At 42.4% G+C, this 22,127-nt stretch overlaps 1 protein-coding gene across 1 annotated transcript; it reads right to left on the reverse strand.

Annotated features, from left to right (window-relative positions):
• Positions 1–6,944: 6,944 nt before the first annotated feature.
• On the reverse strand, positions 6,945–18,416 carry LOC132833605 (complement C1q subcomponent subunit C-like). Its single transcript, XM_060851993.1, has 3 exons — positions 18,320–18,416; positions 11,498–11,689; positions 6,945–8,782 (listed from the first exon to the last, which is right to left on the reverse strand). The coding sequence occupies exons 2-3, from the start codon at positions 11,661–11,663 to the stop codon at positions 8,229–8,231; spliced, it is 720 nt and encodes a 239-aa protein (XP_060707976.1). The 5' UTR covers positions 11,664–11,689; positions 18,320–18,416; the 3' UTR covers positions 6,945–8,228.
• Between the last annotated feature and the right edge of the window lie 3,711 nt (positions 18,417–22,127).

The following is a 22,127-nucleotide window of genomic DNA, read 5'->3' on the forward strand; positions in this document are numbered from 1 at the left end:
CTGCTACTGGCAGGGCATTCCATGAACTCACAACCCGCTGAGTAAAGAATCTACCCCGAACATCTGTCCTATACCTACCACTCCTTAATTTAAAGCTGTGTCCCCTAGTAACAGCTGACTCCATTAACAGAAAAAGGTTCTCAGTGTTTACCCTATCTAAACCCCTAATCATCTTGTACACCTCTATCAAATCTCCCCTAAACCTTCTTTTCTCCAATGAGAACAGCCCCAAGTGCCTCAGCCTTTCCTCATACGATCTTCCTACCATGCCAGGGAACATCCTGGTAAACCTCCTCTGCACTCGTTCCAATGCCTCCACATCCTTCCTATAGTATGGCGACCAAAACTGCACACAATACTCCAGATGAGGCCGCACCAGAGTCTTATACAACTGCAACATGACCTCAGGACTCTGGAACTGAATTCCTCTACCAATAAAGCCCAGTACACCATATGCCTTCTTCACAGCACTATTTATCTGGGTGGCAACTTTCAGAGATCTGTGTACATGGACACCAAGATCCCTCTGCTCATCCACACTATCAAGTAGCCTACCATTAGCCCAGTAATCCATCTTCTTGTTACTCCTACCAAAGTGAATGACTTCATACTTAGCTACATTGAACTCCATTTGCCACCTTTCTGCCCAGCTCTGCAACTTATCTATATCCCGCTGTAACCTGCCACATCCTTCTTCGCTGTCCACAACTCCACCGACTTTTGTGTCATCCGCAAACTTGCTCACCCAGCCTTCAAGCCCCTCCTCTAGATCATTTATAAAGATGACAAACAGCAATGGTCCCAAAACAGATCCTTGTGGAACACCGCTAGTAACTGCACTCCAAGATGAACCTATTCCATCAACTACTACCCTCTGTCTCCTTCCAGCCAGCCAATTCCTAATCCAAACCTCTAATGCACCCTCAATGCCATACCTCCGTAGTTTTTGCATTAGCCTACCATAGGGTACCTTATCGAACGCCTTGCTAAAATCCATATACACCACATCTACTGCTTTACCCTCGTCCACCTCCTTAGTCACCTTCTCAAAGAACTCAATAAGGTTTGTGAGGCACGACCTGCCCTTCACAAAACCATGCTGACTATCCTTGATCACATTATTCCTATCCAGATGTTCATAAATCCTATCCCTTACAATTCTCTCTAAGACTTTGCCCACAACAGAAGTGAGACTCACTGGCCTATAGTTACTCGGGCTATCCCTACTCCCCTTCTTGAACAAGGGGACCACATTCGCTATCCTCCAGTCTTCTGGCACAATTCCCGTAGACAATGACGACATAAAAATCCAGGCCAATGGCTCCGCTATCTCCTCCCTAGCTTCCCAGAGGATCCTAGGATAAATGCCATCAGGCCCAGGGGACTTATCTATTTTCATCCTTTCCAGTATTCCCCAGACCTCTTCCCTACATACCTCAAGGCCATCCATTCTAATCACTTGTGACTCAATATTCACATCAGCAATAGTGTCCTGTTCCTGAGTGAATACTGACGAAAAGTATTGATTTAGTGTCTCTCCAATCTCCTCCGCCTCCACGCACAACTTCCCACTACTATCCTTGACTGGATCGATACCTACCCTAGTCATCCTTTTATTCCTGACATACCTATAGAAAGCCTTTGGGTTTTCCCTAATCCTACCAACTAAGGACTTTTCATGTCCCCTTCTCGCTGCTCTTAGCTCTCTCTTTAGATCCTTCCTGGCTACCTTATAACTCTCAATCGCCCCAACTGAACCTTCACGCCTCATCTTTACATAGGCCGCCCTCTTCCCTTTCACAAGGGATTCCAATTCCTTATTAAACCACGGCTCCCTCACAAGACCCTCTACTCCCTGCCTGACTGGTACATACTTATCAAGGACACCCAATAGCTGTTCCTTGAACAATCTCCACATATCATTTATGTTCTTCCCTTGAAGCCTATTTTTCCAATCCACCATCCTAAGTCATGCCTCACCGCATCATAATTTCCCTGCCCCCAGCTATAACTCTTGCCCTGCAGTGCACACTTATCCCTCTCCATCACTAAAGTAAAAGTCACCGAGTTGTGGTCACTGTCCCCGAAGTGCTCACCTACGTCCAAGTCTAACACCTGGCCTGGTTCATTACCTAGAACCAAATCCAGTATAGCCTCACCTCTTGTTGGCCTGTCTACATATTGTGTCAGGAAACCCTCCTGCGCACATTGGACAAACACCGACCCATCTAACGAACTCGAGCTATAGCTTTCCCAGTCAATTGTTGTGGTTCTGCTCGCTGAGCTGGAAGTTTTTGCTGCAAACGTTTTGTTCCCTGGCTAGGGAACATCATCAGTGCTGTTGGAGCCTCGTGTGAAGCGCTGCTTTGATGTTTCTTCCGGTATTTATATTGGTTTGTTCTTGCCGCTTCCGGGTGTCAGTTTCAGCTGTAGTGGTTTGTATATGGTGTCCAGGTCAATGTGTCTGTTGATGGAGTTTGGGGATGAATGCCATGCTTCTAGGAATTCTCTGGCTGTTCTCTGTCTGGCTTGTCCTATGATAGTGGTGTTTTCCCAGTCAAATTCATGTTGCTGGTTGTCTGAGTGTATGGCTACTAGAGATAGCTGGTCGTGTCGTTTTGTGGCTAGCTGATGTTCATGGATGCGGATTGTTAGCTGTCTTCCTGTTTGTCCTATATAGTGTTTTGTGCAGTCCTTGCATGGTATTTTGTAAACTACGTTAGTTTGGCTCATGCTGGGTATTGGGTCCTTTGTTCTAGTGAGTTGTTGTCTGAGCGTGGATGTTGGCTTGTGTGCTGTTATGAGTCCTAAGGGTCGCAGTAGTCTGGCTGTCAGTTCTGAGACGCTCCTGACGTATGGTAGAGTGGCTAGTCCTTTAGGTTGTGGCATGTCCTCGTTCCTCGGTCTATCTCTTAGGCATCTGGTGATAAAGTTGCATGGGTATCCGTTTTTGGCGAATACCTTGTATAGATGTTCCTCTTCCTCTTTTCGCAGTTCTGGTGTACTGCAGTGTGTTGTGGCCCTTTTGAATAGTGTCCTGATGCAGCTTCGTTTGTGTGTGTTGGGGTGGTTACTTTCATAGTTTAAGACTTGGTCTGTGTGTGTTGGTTTCCTGTGTACCCTTGTGGTGAATTCTCCGTTGGGTGTTCTCTCTACTAACACGTCTAGGAATGGGAGTTGGCTATCCTTTTCCTCTTCTCGTGTGAATCGGATTCCTGTGAGTGTGACGTTGATGATTCGGTGTGTTTTTTCTATGTCTGTGTTTTTGATGATTACAAAGGTGTCATCAACATATCTGATCCAGAGTTTGGGTTGGATTTGTGGTATGGCTGTATGTTCTAACCTTTGCATAACTGCCTCTGCTATGAGTCCCGAGATTGGTGATCCCATGGGTGTTCCGTTGATTTGTTCGTATATCTGATTGTTGAATGTAAAGTGTGTGGTGAGGCACAGGTCGAGTAGTTTAAGTATGCCGTCCTTGTTGATAGGTTCGGCCTCCTGTGTTCTGTTATGTATGTCCAGTAGGTTGGCTATTGTTTCTCTGGCTAGGGTTTTGTCAATTGAAGTGAACAGTGCCGTCACGTCGAATGATACCATGGTTTCTTCTTTGTCTATGTGTGTATTCCTGATGACGTCCAAGAATTCCTGTGTTGATTGTATGGAGTGTTTGGATCCGCTGACTAGGTGTTTCAGTTTTTGTTGTAGTTCTTTGGCCAGTTTGTATGCTGGTGTCCCTGGTAGTGATACTATGGGTCTGAGTGGGATGTCTGGTTTGTGTACTTTGGGTAGTCCATAGAATCTGGGGGTGTTGTTGCTTTCAGGTTTCATTCTTTGCTGGTCCGCTTTGGTTATCTGTCCGTTTTTTTTGTAGATTCCTTAGTGTGTTGTTTATTCTATTGGTGAGTTGTGGTGTGGGGTCGGAATCCTTCATTTGGTAGGTGTTGGTGTTTGCGAGTAGTTGTTGTGCTCACCAATAGAATAAACAACACACTAAGGAATCTACAAAAAAAAGACAGATAACCAAAGCGGACCAGCAATGAATGAAACCTGAAAGCAACAACACCCCCAGATTCTATGGACTACCCAAAGTACACAAACCAGACATCCCACTCAGACCCATAGTATCACTACCAGGGACACCAGCATACAAACTGGCCAAAGAACTACAACAAAAACTGAAACACCTAGTCAGCGGATCCAAACACTCCATACAATCAACACAGGAATTCTTGGACGTCATCAGGAATACACACATAGACAAAGAAGAAACCATGGTATCATTCGACGTGACGGCACTGTTCACTTCAATTGACAAAACCCTAGCCAGAGAAACAATAGCCAACCTACTGGACATACAGAACAGAACACAGGAGGCTGAACCCATCAACAAGGACGGCATACTTAAACTACTCGACCTGTGCCTCACCACACACTTTACATTCAACAATCAGATATACGAACAAATCAACGGAACACCCATGGGATCACCAATCTCGGGACTCATAGCAGAGGCAGTTATGCAAAGGTTAGAACATACAGCCATACCACAAATCCAACCCAAACTCTGGATCAGATATGTTGATGACACCTTTGTAATCATCAAAAACACAGACATAGAAAAAACACACCGAATCATCAACGCCACACTCACAGGAATCCGATTCACACGAGAAGAGGAAAAGGATAGCCAACTCCCATTCCTAGACGTGTTAGTAGAGAGAACACCCAACGGAGAATTCACCACAAGGGTACACAGGAAACCAACACACACAGACCAAGTCTTAAACTATGAAAGTAACCACCCCAACACACACAAACGAAGCTGCATCAGGACACTATTCAAAAGGGCCACAACACACTGCAGTACACCAGAACTGCGAAAAGAGGAAGAGGAACATCTATACAAGGTATTCGCCAAAAACGGATACCCACGCAACTTTATCACCAGATGCCTAAGAGATAGACCGAGGAACGAGGACATGCCACAACCAAAAGGACTAGCCACTCTACCATACGTCAGGAGCGTCTCAGAACTGACAGCCAGACTACTGCGACCCTTAGGACTCATAACAGCACACAAGCCAACATCCACGCTCAGACAACAGCTCACTAGAACAAAGGACCCAATACCCAGCATGAGCCAAACTAACGTAGTTTACAAAATACCATGCAAGGACTGCACAAAACACTATATAGGACAAACAGGAAGACAGCTAACAATCCGCATCCATGAACATCAGCTAGCCACAAAACGACACGACCAGCTATCTCTAGTAGCCATACACTCAGACAACCAGCAACATGAATTTGACTGGGAAAACACCACTATCATAGGACAAGCCAGACAGAGAACAGCCAGAGAATTCCTAGAAGCATGGCATTCATCCCCAAACTCCATCAACAGACACATTGACCTGGACACCATATACAAACCACTACAGCTGAAACTGACACCCGGAAGCGGCAAGAACAAACCAATATAAATACCGGAAGAAACATCAAAGCAGCGCTTCACACGAGGCTCCAACAGCACTGATGATGTTCCCTAGCCAGGGAACGAAACGTTTGCAGCAGAAACTTCCAGCTCGGCGAGCAGAACCACAACAACGGATACCCGAGCTACAAATCTTCAATCAGATTTTTCCCAGTCAATATCTGGGAAGTTAAAGTCCCCCATAACAACCACCCTGCTACTTTCACTCTTCTCCTGAATCATCCTCGCAATACTTTCCTCTACTTCTCTCGGACTAATGGGAGGCCTGTAGAAAACTCCTAACAGGGTGACCTCACCTTTCCTATTTCTAACCTCAGCCCAAGCTACCTCACATGGCAAGTCTTCCTCCATCGTCCTTTCCACCGCTGTAATACTATCCTTGACAAGCAATGCCACACCACCCCCTCTTTTACCCCCATCTCTGACCCTGCTAAAACATTTAAACCCTGGAACCTGCAACAGCCATTCCTGCCCCTGTTCAACCCACGTCTCTGTAATGGCCACAACATCGATGTCCCAGGTACCAACCCATGCTGCAAGTTCACCTACCTTATTTCTTATACTTCTGGCATTGAAGTATACACATTTCAAGCCACCTTTCTGTTTACAGGCACCCTCCTTCGAGATCGATGCCTTGTTCCTAACCTCCCTACACTCAAGGTCCTGTACCATAAAGCTACAGTCCAGGTTCCCATGCCCCTGCAGAGTTAGTTTAAACCCTCCCAAAGAGCACTAGCAAACCTCCTCCCAAGGATACTGGTGCCCCTCAGGTTCAGGTGTAGACCATCCTGTTTATAGAGGTCCCACCTTCCCCAGAAAGAACCCCAGTTGTCCAGAAACCGGAAACCCTCCCTCCTGCACCATCCCTGTAGCCACACATTTAACTGTTCTCTCTCCCTATTCCTCGACTCTCTATCACGTGGCACGGGTAACAAACCAGAGACAACAACTCTGTTCATTCTAGCTCTGAGCTTCCAACCTAGCTCCCTGAAAGCCTGCCTGACATCCTCACCTCTCTTCCTACCTATGTCGTTGGTGCCAACGTGGACCACGATCTGGGGCTGCTCCCCCTCCCCCTTAAGGACCCGGAAAACACGATCAGAGACATCATGTACCCTTGCACCTGGGAGGCAACATACCAATCATGAGTCTCTGTCGCCCCCACAAAACCGCCTATCTGTGCCCCTCACTATTGAGTCCCCAAGAACTATCGCTCTAGCTTCCTCCACCCTTCCCTTCTGAGCAACGGGGCCAGGCTCCGTGCCAGAGGCCTGAACCTACAGTCCTGGATAACTCATTTATCATTACCTTATTGTTAGCTTATGAAGGTTGTGTTCTAAGAACCCAGTTTGTTCCATGTGGAGATGATTCAGCACTTATGGACAGTTCATGACTTAATTTTAATGTGAAATCACTGAAGTGATGGTGTTATCAGGCAATGATGAAGATCTACAACGTAAAACACATTTATTGAAAGCTTTCTTGAATAAATTGCTTGTGAGTCCACATACAGTTTTAATGCAGAAAAAGACTATGATTATTAGCACAGGAAATACAACAATCAACAAGTAACATCTATCTCCTGGCTGTTTCTCATGATATATAGTAGAGTGAGAATCACTATACATAGAGGGATAACTCCCAATTGGGCAGTACCTTTTCAGGCAAGTTTACAGATTTATTGAAGTTGCTGCTGAAGTATGTAAGTCATCATTGGTAAACAAATTTTAAATTTATACATTTTACAAAGTGTACTTTGCTTCTCTGTTGAAAGTAGAATATTCAGTGAACCAAACTCTATAATTGATTAACACTTTTTGGCTGAACTAAAATTATCTCTTACAGAACCCATGATTAGACTTTCAGTTTGAGCTAACAGTGAGGGCAGTTATGCTGTAAATGCAACTGATCAATGTCTGAATGGTGCGATGTTTTGTCAATGGTCTGTCAAGGTTAGTATTGAAAGATAGCAGAAACAGTGGGGCTTTTGAGTGTCGAACAAAGAACTTATGAATTAAATGCTACTATCTCTCATGAGCTATCCATGTTTTTTATATGGGACTTAAGTAGCAAGACCAACACAAGGCCATCTCAGTGGGGCCCAGGTCAGGGAGCAGGAAGAGGAGAACAGAGATCCCATAACATATTACACGTGAGATTGAAATAGCTGAGGAAAAGGAGAGTAAGGTCTGACTGTGCGGCACTGAATGCATTGTCTAAATCATTGGTTTGTGCCAGAGTATTGGTAGTATTCCCTCACTGGGATAGACCCATTACGTTTAGCAATGAAATTAGTTAAATCTCATTGTGGTCAATAATGGATGGAGTCAGCATAAACAACTATGCTGCAACATAACACAGTCCTCCACATTAGAAATTCTACTCATGAGTACAATCATCTAATCTGCCTTTTTGTAATAATACTTTGTACCTGCAATAGTCTGTACTCTTCTAATCGACTTTGACCAAGATGTAACTTGTTTCATAGCTGGTGAGGGATGCAGTTCCTCAATGAGAGAAGGATAAAAGCGTCCTCAACACTGACATCATAACTTGTAGTGGGTACTCAAACAGGGACAGTTCATAAATTGGCAACAGTGAATACATATCACAACTGTGAGAAGGAAGCTGATATGATTTATCTCAATTTTAATAGGCAAATGTCAGCCACATGATAAAGACAAACTTTTAAAATTTCCAACAGAGCATTCAGCCAAACATTTTCTTTGAATTCTTAATCTGGAAAGAGAAGAAATCCACTGAAGACACTGTCATGATCTTCTTTCCCCATCATGGCATTGTAATCTGTTGCTTCAAGCCAAACCTCATCATTGACCCGCAAGTGGAGTACAATTCCTCCAGAACTGGCCTGATAGAACTGGCCGTGATTGCAGAAGCCAGCTTTCTTTATTCCATTCATGTTCAAGTTAACGCATAAATTATTATCTGACGTTGCGTAGTACACAAAGTAATAAAAACCGGTTATGTTACAGGTGAACACACCTGTGTCACTGTTATAGTGATTTTGATCATTAGATATGATTTTACTGAATCTGATTTGGGTCTCCCGTGGTGGATATGTGTGTCCCCCTCTCTTTGCAGAAAAGGCAGATTTTAATGTGCTCTTGTGGTCTCCTGATCGCCCTTTGTCTCCTTTCTCTCCCACATTGCCTGGATCCCCCCTTTCCCCTGGAGGCCCCCTTCGCCCTCTCTTTCCAGTTGGGCCAGTGTCTCCTTCATCACCTTTCTCGCCATCTCCACCCTGAGAGAGAGCGAAGCCAGGGACACCTGTCAAAAAGCAGATATTCATTTTGTTAAATATTACATAAAACCATCATGTAACAAACCTTGAAATGTATCTTCGATGTGATGGGCTAGCAGATAAATCAAAATGGTCCATACCAGCCAGAATATGCCAATGCCCAGCTTGGATAAGTAGGAATGGTGGTAGGCTCCAAAACCACTCATCAAGTCCATAAAAAAGGGCATTTACAAACCAGATGGGCTTTTCTGACAATCAATGATAATTTTGTGATCAATATCAGTGAAACTAGGTTTTAATTTCAAATTCTGTTAATTGAAATTACAACCCACCAGTTCCTCAGATGGGATTTGAACCTACAGTGCCAGAAACTTAGTCTGGCCCTATATGGGTGCTGGCCCAATGCCCTTACCACAACCACAGCACCAACTGGTTAATTTGCTCCTTAAGGAAATGTTTGTTAACAAACATGCAAAAAAAAAGCCAATGAGCTGGCAGTTAGAAATCTAGTGAACTCACCAATCCGGAACTATCTCACCTTTCCAAAAGCCAAACTTCCAACAGCCCAGAAAAACTTAATTCTTAATGCAAAAGTCAATGCAACCTGTAGACATTTACAGTTGTATATCCTAGTTTGTGGGTTAAGTAATTATGCAAATGTGGTAGATAATACAAAACTAAATAAATGTTTTAATGTTTGTCTGTACACTTACCTCAAAGTTATACTTTGAGAAGAAGAATTATCTGATGAGTGTATAATAATATTTATATCTATGCGATCTCCACAAGGAATACTGGGCTTAGATTGCTGAGGGAACGTGGCGTTCAGACAGTGAGTAAGGAGAGTAGTTACATTCAGCAGAGAACTGTTACAGTTATGAATGAGCTCTTGCATAATGTAGGTAAAGCAAAAGCTGAGGGAACAATATTTCTCAATGTTATTTTCCACCACCATAACCACAGTAAATTCTGTATTGTGAAATAATCTCTGCTCCTGTCCCCACTGAGAATATTTTCTAATTGTGGGAATCTGGACCTGTTGGCATTTATTTTCTATCGCTGTGAACGGAGAGCCTTGCTTGCTAGTTAAATACAAGTTTGGGACTGGAGTCCACTTGTTGGCCAATCTGACTGATGGTGACAGATTTCTTCCCTGAGGGAAGATTAATGAATTTGTTTGGTAAGCACAGAATACCTGAAAGGCTAATAGCCAGAGCAGGCAGTGCAATGCTGGTAATGTTAGTGGGCTAGGAATGAAGAGGCCTACCCTCATGCTCTGGGACGGTGGGTTCAAAGCCCTCCACAGCAGCTGGGGGTTTATATTCAGTTCATTAATAAATCATTATCATTCTTAATGATCTGAAAACTGTTGGTTGGCCTGAAACCCATCTGCTTACTGATCCTGTTTAGGGAAGGAAATTTGATGTCTTTACCTGGTTGGCTTTCCTACTTACTTTAAACACATGGTAGAAGTGGTCAACTTATAACTGCCCTCTTAAATGGTTAAGCAAGTCACTCAGTTGTAGATATCTCAAGCCACCAGCTGAAGGGCAACAAATACTGTCCTTGCTAATCTCGCCAACTTTCCAAAATTGTAAAGATTTTTAAAAATTCTTCTGGGGTCAGAGCAAGGCAATTTCATTCCATCATCTTGGCAAATACATGGGTGAGCATGGGCACACCTCAGTGCACACAAAGGGGGTAGGAAATGACAGTGGGGCTGGGGCTGAGTGAAGGAGCTAATGTGGAAAACCAATTGGAAAGGCCACACGACAAGCTGAGAAAAATATACATCTGGGCAGTTGTACTAGCTTATCCCCTTGTTCAATACCACATTGAGGTTGGGCTTGGTATCTCAGTACCTACTACCCACAGCCCTCCAGTAACTGAGGAGCAGCATCTTGCTTGGATTTACATCAGGCTTTACTCTGGAATATAACCCTGGCTCTATTTACATTCAGAACATTTAAAAACTTTTAAAGGAAAATCACAATAAATATTTGAAATTGAGAAGCTAAATACCTTGAGCTAGAGTGTGTTAGAGGGTGGGAGAGTGGTAGTAATTTTTGAGCTGTCCTCGGAAAGAGATGCTTTGATATAATGGGCCAAACAGCCTTGTTCGATACTATAAATCTGAATGGGCTACTTGGGTGGCATTGGCAATGCCCAGGGTGAAGCCAGCATAGATTCCATGTATCCTCATGAACTTCCACCTTGAGGTGAAGCCTAGCGCTGACTCTCACATTCGAGAGCATTGAGGTGAAGCCTGCCCTGGGTAGACTGGAGGCTAGAACAGAGTTAGTCAGAGTTAACAGAGTTACCTGCTCAGTTTTCACTTTTGAACTTCAATTCTGAACTTTTTATCCCTTTATTTTTCTAATTTATCCTGAGGGTTTTGTACCTCGATACTTTTTGTATCTAAAGTGGCATGAAAGTCTGTAATGCTGGACTTCTCATTTCCTTTTTTTCTAATTTATTCTGAAGAATCTGTACCTCTGTACCTTTGTACCTAAGGTGATCCCCTATGCAGCGACTTTGGAAGCTTTTCACTGTACTTGTATGAGTAAATGTGACAATAAACCTAATTCTAATTCTAATTCTGCATCGAATAAGAGCCCATCTCCCTGACTCTGTATACGATGGTTAGATGCCTCAGTAATTTGCGCTGGAATAACTGATGTAATGTTTTGATCTACAATGTGAACACATCAATGTGGTTTATTGTAATTCTGCTGGTTTACCTGGATCTCCTTTTGCTCCTTGTATACCATTTCTGCCGTCTTTGCCAGATATCCCTGGTATTCCATGACAACCGGGTACCCCTGGGATTCCAGAAGTGGTTTCGAAGCCTTGAATTAATGAACTCAGCATTGACAACAGGAGCATCAGCGAAATGACAATCATCATGTGCCTGTAAAATGTGCAGCCAGAACCTGGCGCACAAAGGTGTGGATTTGAATATCACACAATCAAACTGTGCATTTAAGAACACAAAACATTAAGGTAGAATTGCAGTGAAATTCAATTGAAAACAAATCGATTACATTTAAGATAATTAAATCTTTTGTTATCTGTGGTTCTCCAAAAAAGAACAGCAATTTTCAATTAGAACTCTCCATAAATTCTCTGTGTGCTGCCCCATCTTGTGGTTAGTATGTCACTGTGTCTTTGATGCAGATTTAACTAAAGCCAATGAATCCCAAACTGGGGCGAATGACATTTGTGGCTGATATGTTAAGTAGCCAGGCCTTTGCACTTGGTAATAAGGGAGTGGACAAGAAATGCAGAACACAGATTCGGAGGATAACCAACTAATATTAATGATAGTGTTGGATGGTAGTGCTTTTAAAGAGACTTCCTGCCTGGCAGTCCAACAGCAAGGAAGATTGACAATTTGAAAGATCGACAACTAATTTGCCTGACAGACAGGCAACCTGATAGCTATTTTAATTGACAGACTGATCGTCAATCTGACTGACAGCCCTGAAGCCTGACAGATGGGTAGGCTGAATACTTAAAAGCCTAGGAGAAAGTGAGGACTGCAGGTGCTGGAGATCAGAGTCAAAAAGTGGGGTGCTGGAAAAGCACAGCAGATCAGGCCGCAGCTGAGAAGCAGGAGAGTTGAAATAAGGACTTATATCCAAAACATCGACTCTCGTGTTCCTCAGATGCTGCCTGACATGCTGTGCTTTTCCAGCACCATACTTCTTGACACTAGTTAAAAGACTGACAGCTAGCCTGACAGCCGGCCTGTTGGGTAAGACAGGGAGTCGGACAGCCCAGGAATAGAGACGGAGGAGATGAGATTGTGTTTGGGGTTTGGGGAGGTGATTAGTTCTGTAGTGTGTTGTTATGTGATGCAACAGACAGAGAGATGGATTGCGGTCAGTGATGCCATTTTGTGGCTTACTCTGCACATACCAGTCTGAATGACATACCACAGAGAGTCAAGTTCTTCTAGAGTCAGATATCTAAAATTTATTTACAACATTAAATATTTACAAAATTATGATATCATGGGGACATAGCAATATAGGAACAGGAGTAGACCATTCAGCCCCTCAAGCCTGTTCTCCCATTCAATTAGATCACAACTGATCTGTGCAATAACACATTTGCATAATAAAAAAAGATCATCTCAGATTTAAAATTAACCACCAATCTTAAATCAATGATTGCTTGCGGAAGAGAGTTTCAAGCCACTCTAACCCTTTCTGTGAATAAATAGAACATACATAGAACATAGAACATTACAGTGCAGTATAGGCCCTTTGGCCCTTGATGTTTTGCCGACCTGTCATACCAATCTGAAGCCCATCTAACCTACACTATTCCATGTACATCCATATGCTTGTCCAATGACGACTTAAATGCACTTAAAGGTGGCCAATCTACTACCGTTGCAGGCAAAGCATTCTATACTCTTACTACTCTCTGAGTAAAGAAACTACCTCTGACATCTGTCCTATATCTATCACCCCTCAATTTAAAGCTATGCCCCCTTGTGCTCGCTGTCACCAGACTTGGAAAAGCCTCTCCCAGTCCACCTATCTAACTCTCTGATTATCTTACATTACTCTACTGAGTCATCTCTCAACTTTCTTCTCTGCAATGAAAACAGTCTTAAGTCCCTCAGCCTTTCCTCATAAGACCTCCCCTACATACCAGGCAACATCCTAGTAAACCTCATCTGCACCCTTTCCAAATCCTTCTTATAATGTAGTGACCAGAACTGTACATAATACTCCAAGTGCGGCCGCACCACAGTTTTGTACAGCTGTAGAATAACCTCATGGTTCCGGAATTCGATCCCTCTATTAATAAAAGCTAAAACACTGTATGCCTTCTTAACAACCCTGTCAATCTGGGTGGCAATTTTCAAGAATCTATGTATCTGGACACCGAGATCTCTGTTCATCTACACAACCAAGAATCTTATCATTAGCCCAGTTTGCATTCCGGTTACTCCGACCAAAGTGAATCACCTCACACTTGGCTGCATTAAACTCCATTTGCCACCACTCAGCCCAGGTCTGCAGCTTATCTATGTCTTTCTGTAACCCACAATATTCTTTGTCACTATCCATAACCCCGTTGACCTTAGTGTCATCTGTAAATTTACTAACCCACCCTTCTACGCCCTCATCCAGGTCTTTTATAAAAATGACAAACTGCAGTGGACCCAACACTGACCCTTACGGTATACCACTAGTAACTGTACTTCAGGATGAACATTTCCCATTAACCACCAACCTCTGTCTTCTTTCAGCAAGCCAATTACTGATCCAAACTGCTGTATCTCCCACAATCCCATTCCTCTGCATTTTGTACAATAGCCTACTGTAGGGAACCCTATCAAACACCTTGCTGAAATCCATATACACCACATCAACCGGTTTACTCTCATCTACTTCTTACCATTTCCACTGAACAGTTTGAGTTCTAATCCTCGGTCTACATCACAGCCATACATGCGTTTTAATCTGGGTGATGTTACAGTCTTGACACAACAATATAGGAAAGCACTTAATTTCAGAAGCCAAGTGAGAGTGGATGTGATATCAAGATCACATTCGACTGAATGTGGCATCAAGTAAAACTGGAATCAATGGGAATCAGGGCAAAGTTAGCTGGTTGGAAACATACTTAACACACAGGAAAATGGTTGTGGTTATTGGAGGTCAGTCATCATAGCTCCTGCACATCTCTGCAGGAGTTTCTCAGGATACTGTCCTACCCCCAACCATCTTCAGCTGCTTCATCAAGAACCTTCCCTCTATCGTATGGTCAGAAGTAGGGATGTTCACTGTTAATTGCACAATGTTCAGCACCATTCACGACTCCTCAAATATTGAAGCAGTCCATATTCAAATACAACAAGATCTGAACAATCTCCAGGCTTAGGCTGACAAGTAGCAAGTAACATTCATCCCCCACAAATAATAGACAATGACCATTTTCAATAAGAAATTATTCCACCATCTCCCTTTGATGTTCAAAGGGATTACTAATGCAGAATCCCACATTATCAACATCCTGGGGGCTACTACACACCAAAAATAGAAATTGACTTGCCATATAAATAGTATTTGTCATTTATTTGCAGATAATTAAAGTTAATACTTTCTTTAAACAACTGAGGTTCTGAAAGAATATCAAAGAAATGTCAATCCATGGTTATTTTTGTTTTCCATCTTTTTGATCTCTAAAATATTAGTGTATGAAGTTATAGTGCAACATAGTTCGATATTTTGCTTGTGTCGACATCTCTGCTCTTTTCTACATTGTATGTTGTGGGCTGTTAAGAATTATAGGCTTATAGTAGCAGATATCTTCCTGTACACTGAGCTTACACAATAACACTGAATGATGATGTTACCTGGGCTTTTCTTACTTTTGTCACAACTTGGAAAAAAAGTTGGTAGTAAACTTAATCGACATCAGGACATTAGTAAGGCTTTTTTCATATAAAAAAACTTCTTCAATGTTTTAAAGCATACTGCCCCATGACTTTTTTTGTGGTTTTAACTTTAAAACTCTGAAGAAATCATTTTACGTAAAAAGGCATTACTTGCATCTTGATGTTGATCAAGTCTGCCATTTTATTTTTTCCAAATTGTAATCCACATTAGAGATACCACAGATAGTTGCTCAACATTTTAGCCAGCTAACTGTAATTTATATACAATATTAACTATACAATATCAGAGACTTACACACATAGTCTGGGTTCGCTGCTTACTGATGTTATTGAAAATGACATACACAATCAACTGTCTATATCAACTCCATTGCACAGAGTAAGAGAGGTGGTACCTTTATGTTAGAATGTCACAAGTTGTGTTGTCATGTTATTGTCTTAAACAGACAGTGCTGTCTGGCCTGGAATCTGTACCAGAACACAGCAGTGAACCATGGAGACTGTGGCTTTCTGAATTAAGTGGTCGGTGGAGAGATCAGTAGGAGTACACGTTTGTGTGGAAGCTGGAGGGGTTGGAGTGGAAATTGGAAGAGTGGAGAAAGTTTGCCGGGGTGGGGTTTATAAAGTTGGGTGAAATGTTTGTTGACAGTTAACAATGAGGAGTACAGTCTGACTGTGTATTTACTGTTACATCAAAGCGTGGAGTCTGACTGTTTATTGCTGGTTAACAGTGAGAATAGGGGTCAGACAATGACAGGAAAAAAATAGGAGTGTAGTAACATGGAGGAGAATGTCTGGCTGAGTGCTACTGGATATCAGTGAAAAATATCGTGTAAGTGTTAATAGATTATACCAAGAAGTACAGTCTGACTATGTATTGACTGTTCTCAATGATGCATACAGCCTGACCATGTATTAATAGTTATTACTGAGATGTACAATTTGACTGTATAGTGCCATTGTACATCAAGAAATATATCCGGCCAGTATATTCACAGTTTACACCAACCAAGGAAAAAAGTCTAAATGTACGCTAATAGTGAACAGTGATTTATACAGACTGTATGCCAACAGTGACTAGGAGAAAGTGAGGACTGCGGATGCTTGAGAGTCAGTGTCAAAAAGTGTGGTGCTGGAAACGTACAGCCTGTCAGGCAACATCTGAGGAGCAGGAGAGTCAACGCATTGGGCATAAGCCCTTCATCAGGAATGTGGAGGGGGAATGAGGCTCAGAGATAAATAAAGGGTGAGATGAGGCTGGAGGAAAGGCTGGGAAGACAATAGATGGTTGCAGGTGGAGGCAATTGTAATAGATCGATGGGGAGGGTGAAGTGGATAGGTGGGATGCATGATGGACAGGTAGGACAGGTCAAGAGGATGGTGCCAAGTTGGAGGGTTGGATCTGGGATGAGGTAGCAGGAGGGGAGATTTGGAAACTAGTGAAATCAGTGTTGCTGTGTGTGGTTGGAGGGTCCCAAGGCAGAAGATGAGGCGTTCTTCCTCCAGTTGACAGGTGGTTTGATTTGGCAGTGGATGAGGCCTAGAATTTTCATGGCCTTGGGGGAGTGGAAGGGGGAGACAAAGTGGTTGGCCACAGGGTAGTGGGGTTGTTGGGTGCATGTGTCCCTGAATCGATCCATGAGTTGGCGTTCTGTCTTCCTGATGTAGAGGAGACCACATCAAGAGCAACAGATGCAATAAATGAGGTGGGTGGATGTGCAAGAAAGTTTCTGATAGATTTGACATGATCCTTTAGGGCCTTGGATGGAGGTGAGGACGCTGGCTTTACACCTCATGTGGCAGCAAGGGAAGGTGCTGAGTATGGAGGGTGGGTTGATGGGGGGCATGGACCTAATGAGGGAGTCACGGGGGGAATGGTCTCTGCCAAATACAGATAGGGGTTGGGAGAGAAATATATCTTTGGTGTCAGGGCCTGAATGTAGGTGGCAGAAATGACAGAGAATAATGTACTGTATCCGGAGTTTCATGTGGTGGAAGGTGAGGACCAGGTGGTTATATCCTTGTTAGCAGTTGGAGGGTTGGGGTTCGAGGATGGAGGTGCAGGAAGTGGAAAAGATGCAATGAAGGGCTTTGTTGATCACATGGGAGAGGAAATTGCAGTCCTTGAAATAGGAAGACATCCTGGAGGGGAATTGCTCCTCCTGGGAGTAGATACAGTGGAAATGGAAGAATTTGGAGTAAGGAATCGCATTTTTACAGGGGAGGGTGGTTGGGGGATTGGAAGGAGGTGTAATCAAGGTAGCTGTGGGAGTCGCTAGGTTTGAAATAGATGTCTGTGCTGAGTCGGTTACTGGAGATAGAGACGGAGAGGTCCAGGAAGGGGAGAGAGGCATTGGAGATGGTCCATATGAACTTGAGGTTAAGATGGAATGTTCTGATTAAGTTGATGAACTGTTCAAACCGCTAATGGGAGCATGAGGTGGCGCTAATACAGTCATCAATATAGTGAGGAAAAGGTGCTAACAGTTAAGACTAAGGGGTAGAGTAAGGACGTGTGTTAACAGTGAGCAACAAGAAACACAATCTGACTATGTGCTGAGAGGTAACAGTGAGGATTTAATTCAGACTGACACTGATTTATTATGACTAAACGCTAGAGGGTGTGAAGTCAAATTCTTTCATCACATGCTATTTTACACTCAACTCTCAGACTGTCTTTGAGCAATATGAGCCTTATCCTAATCTGTGTAAATGCTGCAGTGACGGGCTCCAACAATAAGTTGCTCAGTGATATTAAGAATAAAAGATTGCCATTCCTTTGCTTTGGAAACAGCTCTATGACAATTTCTTTCAGAATATGAGACAACTAAAATTATCGCTGGATGTGACAGCTTCAAAAGCTTAACTTTCTAAAGTCTACAATAACATGTTACTGTCAAATTCTTGAATAGTTATTTCACTTTGTTTCATAAAGTATCATCTCCCTTGGTTGCTCAAATGTTACTTTCATGTTTCATGCTAAACTTACATGGATGACTAAATTTTGAATTATATAATGGTGAAGGGGTTAAGTTTATTTCAAGTTTTTAGTCTTGATACATGATAAACTATTTATGCAATAAACTATGTAATACTTCAACTTTATTCTCCTATATTTAATATTAAGAAATTAAATTCTTACCTTATTGATATTCAAAACTTTCAAATGAGAACACCCAGATCAGACTTTAACGGAGTCTCAATGACTTGAGCAATTCTGAATTTTTCTTCGTTAACCTGGAACACTGGGAGGGAGGAAGGGAGGGAAGTGTGATGTAACAGGGCTGCTGTTCGTGCCAAGCCCTCTATTTGAACTCCAGCAATGCCAACTTTCAGTTCCCTATTTCATTCACTTTGTTATTGTTGGCCCTAAAGTTATTTTAAAAATGAATATCATTTTATTTCAGCCAAGGAAGAGAAAAACATGCCAAATTCAAGTCCAATCCATTTATTTGGCTGAGCTCATTGTTTCTAACACTGAAACATATGGATGCGAAATGGATTAACTCACAACATACCAGACATCCGAATAATCATAAGACCTTAAAACCATTAGATTTAGGAGCAGAATTAGGCCATTCAGCTCAAAAAATCTGTACCACCATGCAAACATGGCTAGTTTGTTTCTCAATCCCTCATTCTTCTGCTTTCTACCTGTTACCCTTGATCCCTTTATCCTACCTATCTTTGTCTTCAATATACTCAATAACTTGGCCTCCACAACCTTCTGCAGCAATGGGTTCCACAGATTCACAACCCTCTAGCTGAAGAAATTTCTCCCCATGTCAGTTCAAAAGAATCATCCCTTCACTCTAAGGCAATTCCCTTGGATCCTAGTCTCTCTCCACATCTAGTAAATCCAGGTATTTCATTACTCTCTAAGTTTCAATGAAATCTCACCTCGTCCTTCTAAAATCCATCAAATATAGTATCAGAGTCTTTATAACCTTTCCTTGTATGAAAGGCCCTTCATCCTTGGGTCATTCTTGTGAACCTCCTCTGAACCCTCTCCAACACCGACACATCTTTCCTTAGATGCAGAGACCAAAACTGCTCCAAATTCCAAATAATCAGAGCTTTATACAGCCTCATATGTACATCCTTGCTCTTATATTCCAGCCCGCTTGAAATGAAAGTGAACATTGCCCTTGCTGTCTTAATTACCTACTGAACTTGAATGTTAACCTTAAGAGAATCCTGAACTCGGACACTGAAGTTCCTTTGTGCTTCAGATTTCTAAGCCTTTCCCTTTTTTAAATAGCCTATGCCTCTATTCTTGCCACCCAAGACCATAACCTCACACTGCGCCACATATTCCATCTATCACTTCTTTACCCACTCTCCTGCGCATTTAAATCCTTCTGCAGCCCCCTGCTTCCTCACAACTACCTGGCCCTCCACCTATCTTTGTGTCATCTGTAAATTTAACAACAATGCCCGCAATTCCTTTGTCCCGATCGTTAATGTGCAACATAAGTAGATGTTGTTCCAACATAGACCCCTGCAGAACTCTACTACTCCCTGGATGCCACCCATGAGAATAATCCCTTTATCCACACGTTCCTCCTTGTGCCATTTTGTTAATCCTCTATCCATGCCATTACCTCACCCCTAACACCATACTGTCCTGTCTTATTTAACAGCCTCCTGTGCTGTACCTTGTCAAAGACCTTCTGGAAATCCAACTAGATTATGTCCATCGGCTCTCCTTTGCTTAGCTTGTTTGTTACCTCCTCAAAGAACTCTAACAGATCTGTCAGGCGTGACCTCCCTTGATGAAACTTTGCTGACTCAACCCTTCTTTACCATGCACTCCTAAATACTCTTACAATCACATCCTTAATAATGGAACACTGAAATCAGGGTAACTGTCTATAATTTCCCATCGGCTGCTTCAATTCCCTCTTAAACAGGGGGTGACATGAACCATTTTCCAATCCTCTCGGATCCATTCTGATTCCAATGAATCCTGCAAGGTCATCAGCATTGCCACTATGATCTCCTCAACTATCTCCTTCAGAACTCTTAGATTCCCTCGTAACTTCTCCTTAATGATGACTACTATGGTTACCTCTGCCCTGACTCTCTTGAAGTTCTTGCATGCAATTGGTGTCTTCCACGGTGAAAAACAACACAAAATGTCTATTCAGTTCCTTTGCTACATATTAGTTCCCCTTTAATACTTTTCCAATCCCATTTTCTAGCAGTCCAATGCCCACTCTTGTCTCTCTCTTATTTTTCATAAATCTGAAAAAAACTTAGGCACTGTTCTTTTATATTACTTGCTAGCTTACAGTCATATTTCATCTTCTACCACTACTTGCTTCTTTTGGTTGTCTTCTGCTAGTTTTTAAAGGCTTCCCAATACTCTAGCGTTTTATTAATCTCCACCACATTGTATGGGTTTCCTTTTATTTTTATGCTGTCCCTGACTTCCCTTGTCAGTCGAGGTTGCCTCATCCTCCCCTTAGCATGTTTCTTCTTCCTTGGGATGAATTCCTACTGTGCCTCCTGAATTACGCTCAGAATCTCCTGCCATTGCTGCTCCACTGTCTTCCCTGGTAAGCTTCCTTTCTTGTCAACTCTGGCCAATTCCTCTCTGATGTCTTTGTAGTTACCTTTACTCAATTGTAATACTATTATTCCAGCTGGTTCCAGCTTCTCCCTCTCAAGCTGCAGATTGAATTCCATTATATTGTTGTCACTGCCCCCAAAGAGTTCCTTCACTTTAAGCTCCCTAATCAAGTCTGCCTTATTACATATCACCAAATCCAGAATTGCCTGTTCCCTAGTGGGCTCAACCACAAGATGCTTGATAAAAATATCTCATAGCCATTCCATAAATTCCTTTTCTTAGGATCCTCTACCAGGCTGATTTTCCCAGTCCACCTGCATTATTATTGTAGTACTGAAGTCCCCCATTATTATTGTAGTACTGCCTTGCTCACATGCTTTCTCTATCAGCTGATTTATTTTCTGTTCCATATCCTGAACACTACTCAGAGGCTTGTACATAACTCCCATCTGAGTTGCTTTTGTTTTGCAGTTCCTCAACTCTGCCCACTCAGATCCTAGGCTTTCCAACTCTATATCACTTCTTGCTATCAAGTTAATTTCATTTCTTACTAACAAGTCAACCCCACCCCTCTGCATATCTTCATGTCCTTTTGAAACCCTTGGATTTTTAATTCCCTGCCCGAATACCCTTGCAGCCATCTCTCTGTGGCACCCAGAATATCATACCCACCAATTCCAATCTGCACGACAAACTCATTTACCTCATTTCATATATTGTGTGTAATAAAGTACAACACCTGCATTGACTGCCCTCCACTCTCATAGTTGTCCTCTTATCTGCTTTGCCTAAAGTTTGATTCCTGAACCTTTCCTTACTCTCTGTTCAATTACTTGTCCTGGCAAGTTTATTAATCTCTCTTGAGCCTTCCCTCCTTTTAACTAGTTTAAGGTTCTTATGAACCTCGTATTAAGTCTTTCCTGATAATCAGCTCATCAAGAGTTATTATAACATTCCTGGGATTTATTATAGTTGTTCTGAAGAGTTCATGTCCTGCCTCACAATGGCTTTTGAACAGTTTTGCTAATAGTTTGAATTACGTTGATATAAATGATCCATGAACTTTGCATCCACAGTTGAACAACATCAAAGGAGAATAATAAAAGAAACACAAAAGGAGGAAGACTGTTGTGTTTATCCAGAACTTTTCATCACTACTAACCATCGCAAAGGGATTTACTTTGCATTTTAGTAAAGAACTTTATGCAAGGTGTGCTCAATTTCGGAATCCAAGAAATGTACCAAACAATTTGCACAAAACAAACTCCCACTAAAAGCCACGTGACTGAGCAGATAATCTACTTTTGTTGACATTGATACTGGGACAGATATCAGCCAGATCACTGGGAGAACTTTTCTGACCTTTAAAATAGAA

This window comes from Hemiscyllium ocellatum, chromosome 37, assembly GCF_020745735.1.
Source record: "Hemiscyllium ocellatum isolate sHemOce1 chromosome 37, sHemOce1.pat.X.cur, whole genome shotgun sequence".
In the NCBI taxonomy this organism is placed as follows: domain Eukaryota; kingdom Metazoa; phylum Chordata; class Chondrichthyes; order Orectolobiformes; family Hemiscylliidae; genus Hemiscyllium; species Hemiscyllium ocellatum.

What these genes read in the sequence shown, in the direction of transcription:
- LOC132833605 (XM_060851993.1), bottom strand. Translation starts at nt 11,663, where the DNA reads ATGATGATTGTCATTTCGCTGATGCTCCTGTTGTCAATGCTGAGTTCA. An exon ending in AGGAGCAAAAGGAGATCCAG is followed by an intron (nt 8,783 to 11,497) that starts GTAAACCAGCAG and finishes GCTTTTTGACAG; the next exon opens with GTGTCCCTGGCTTCGCTCTC.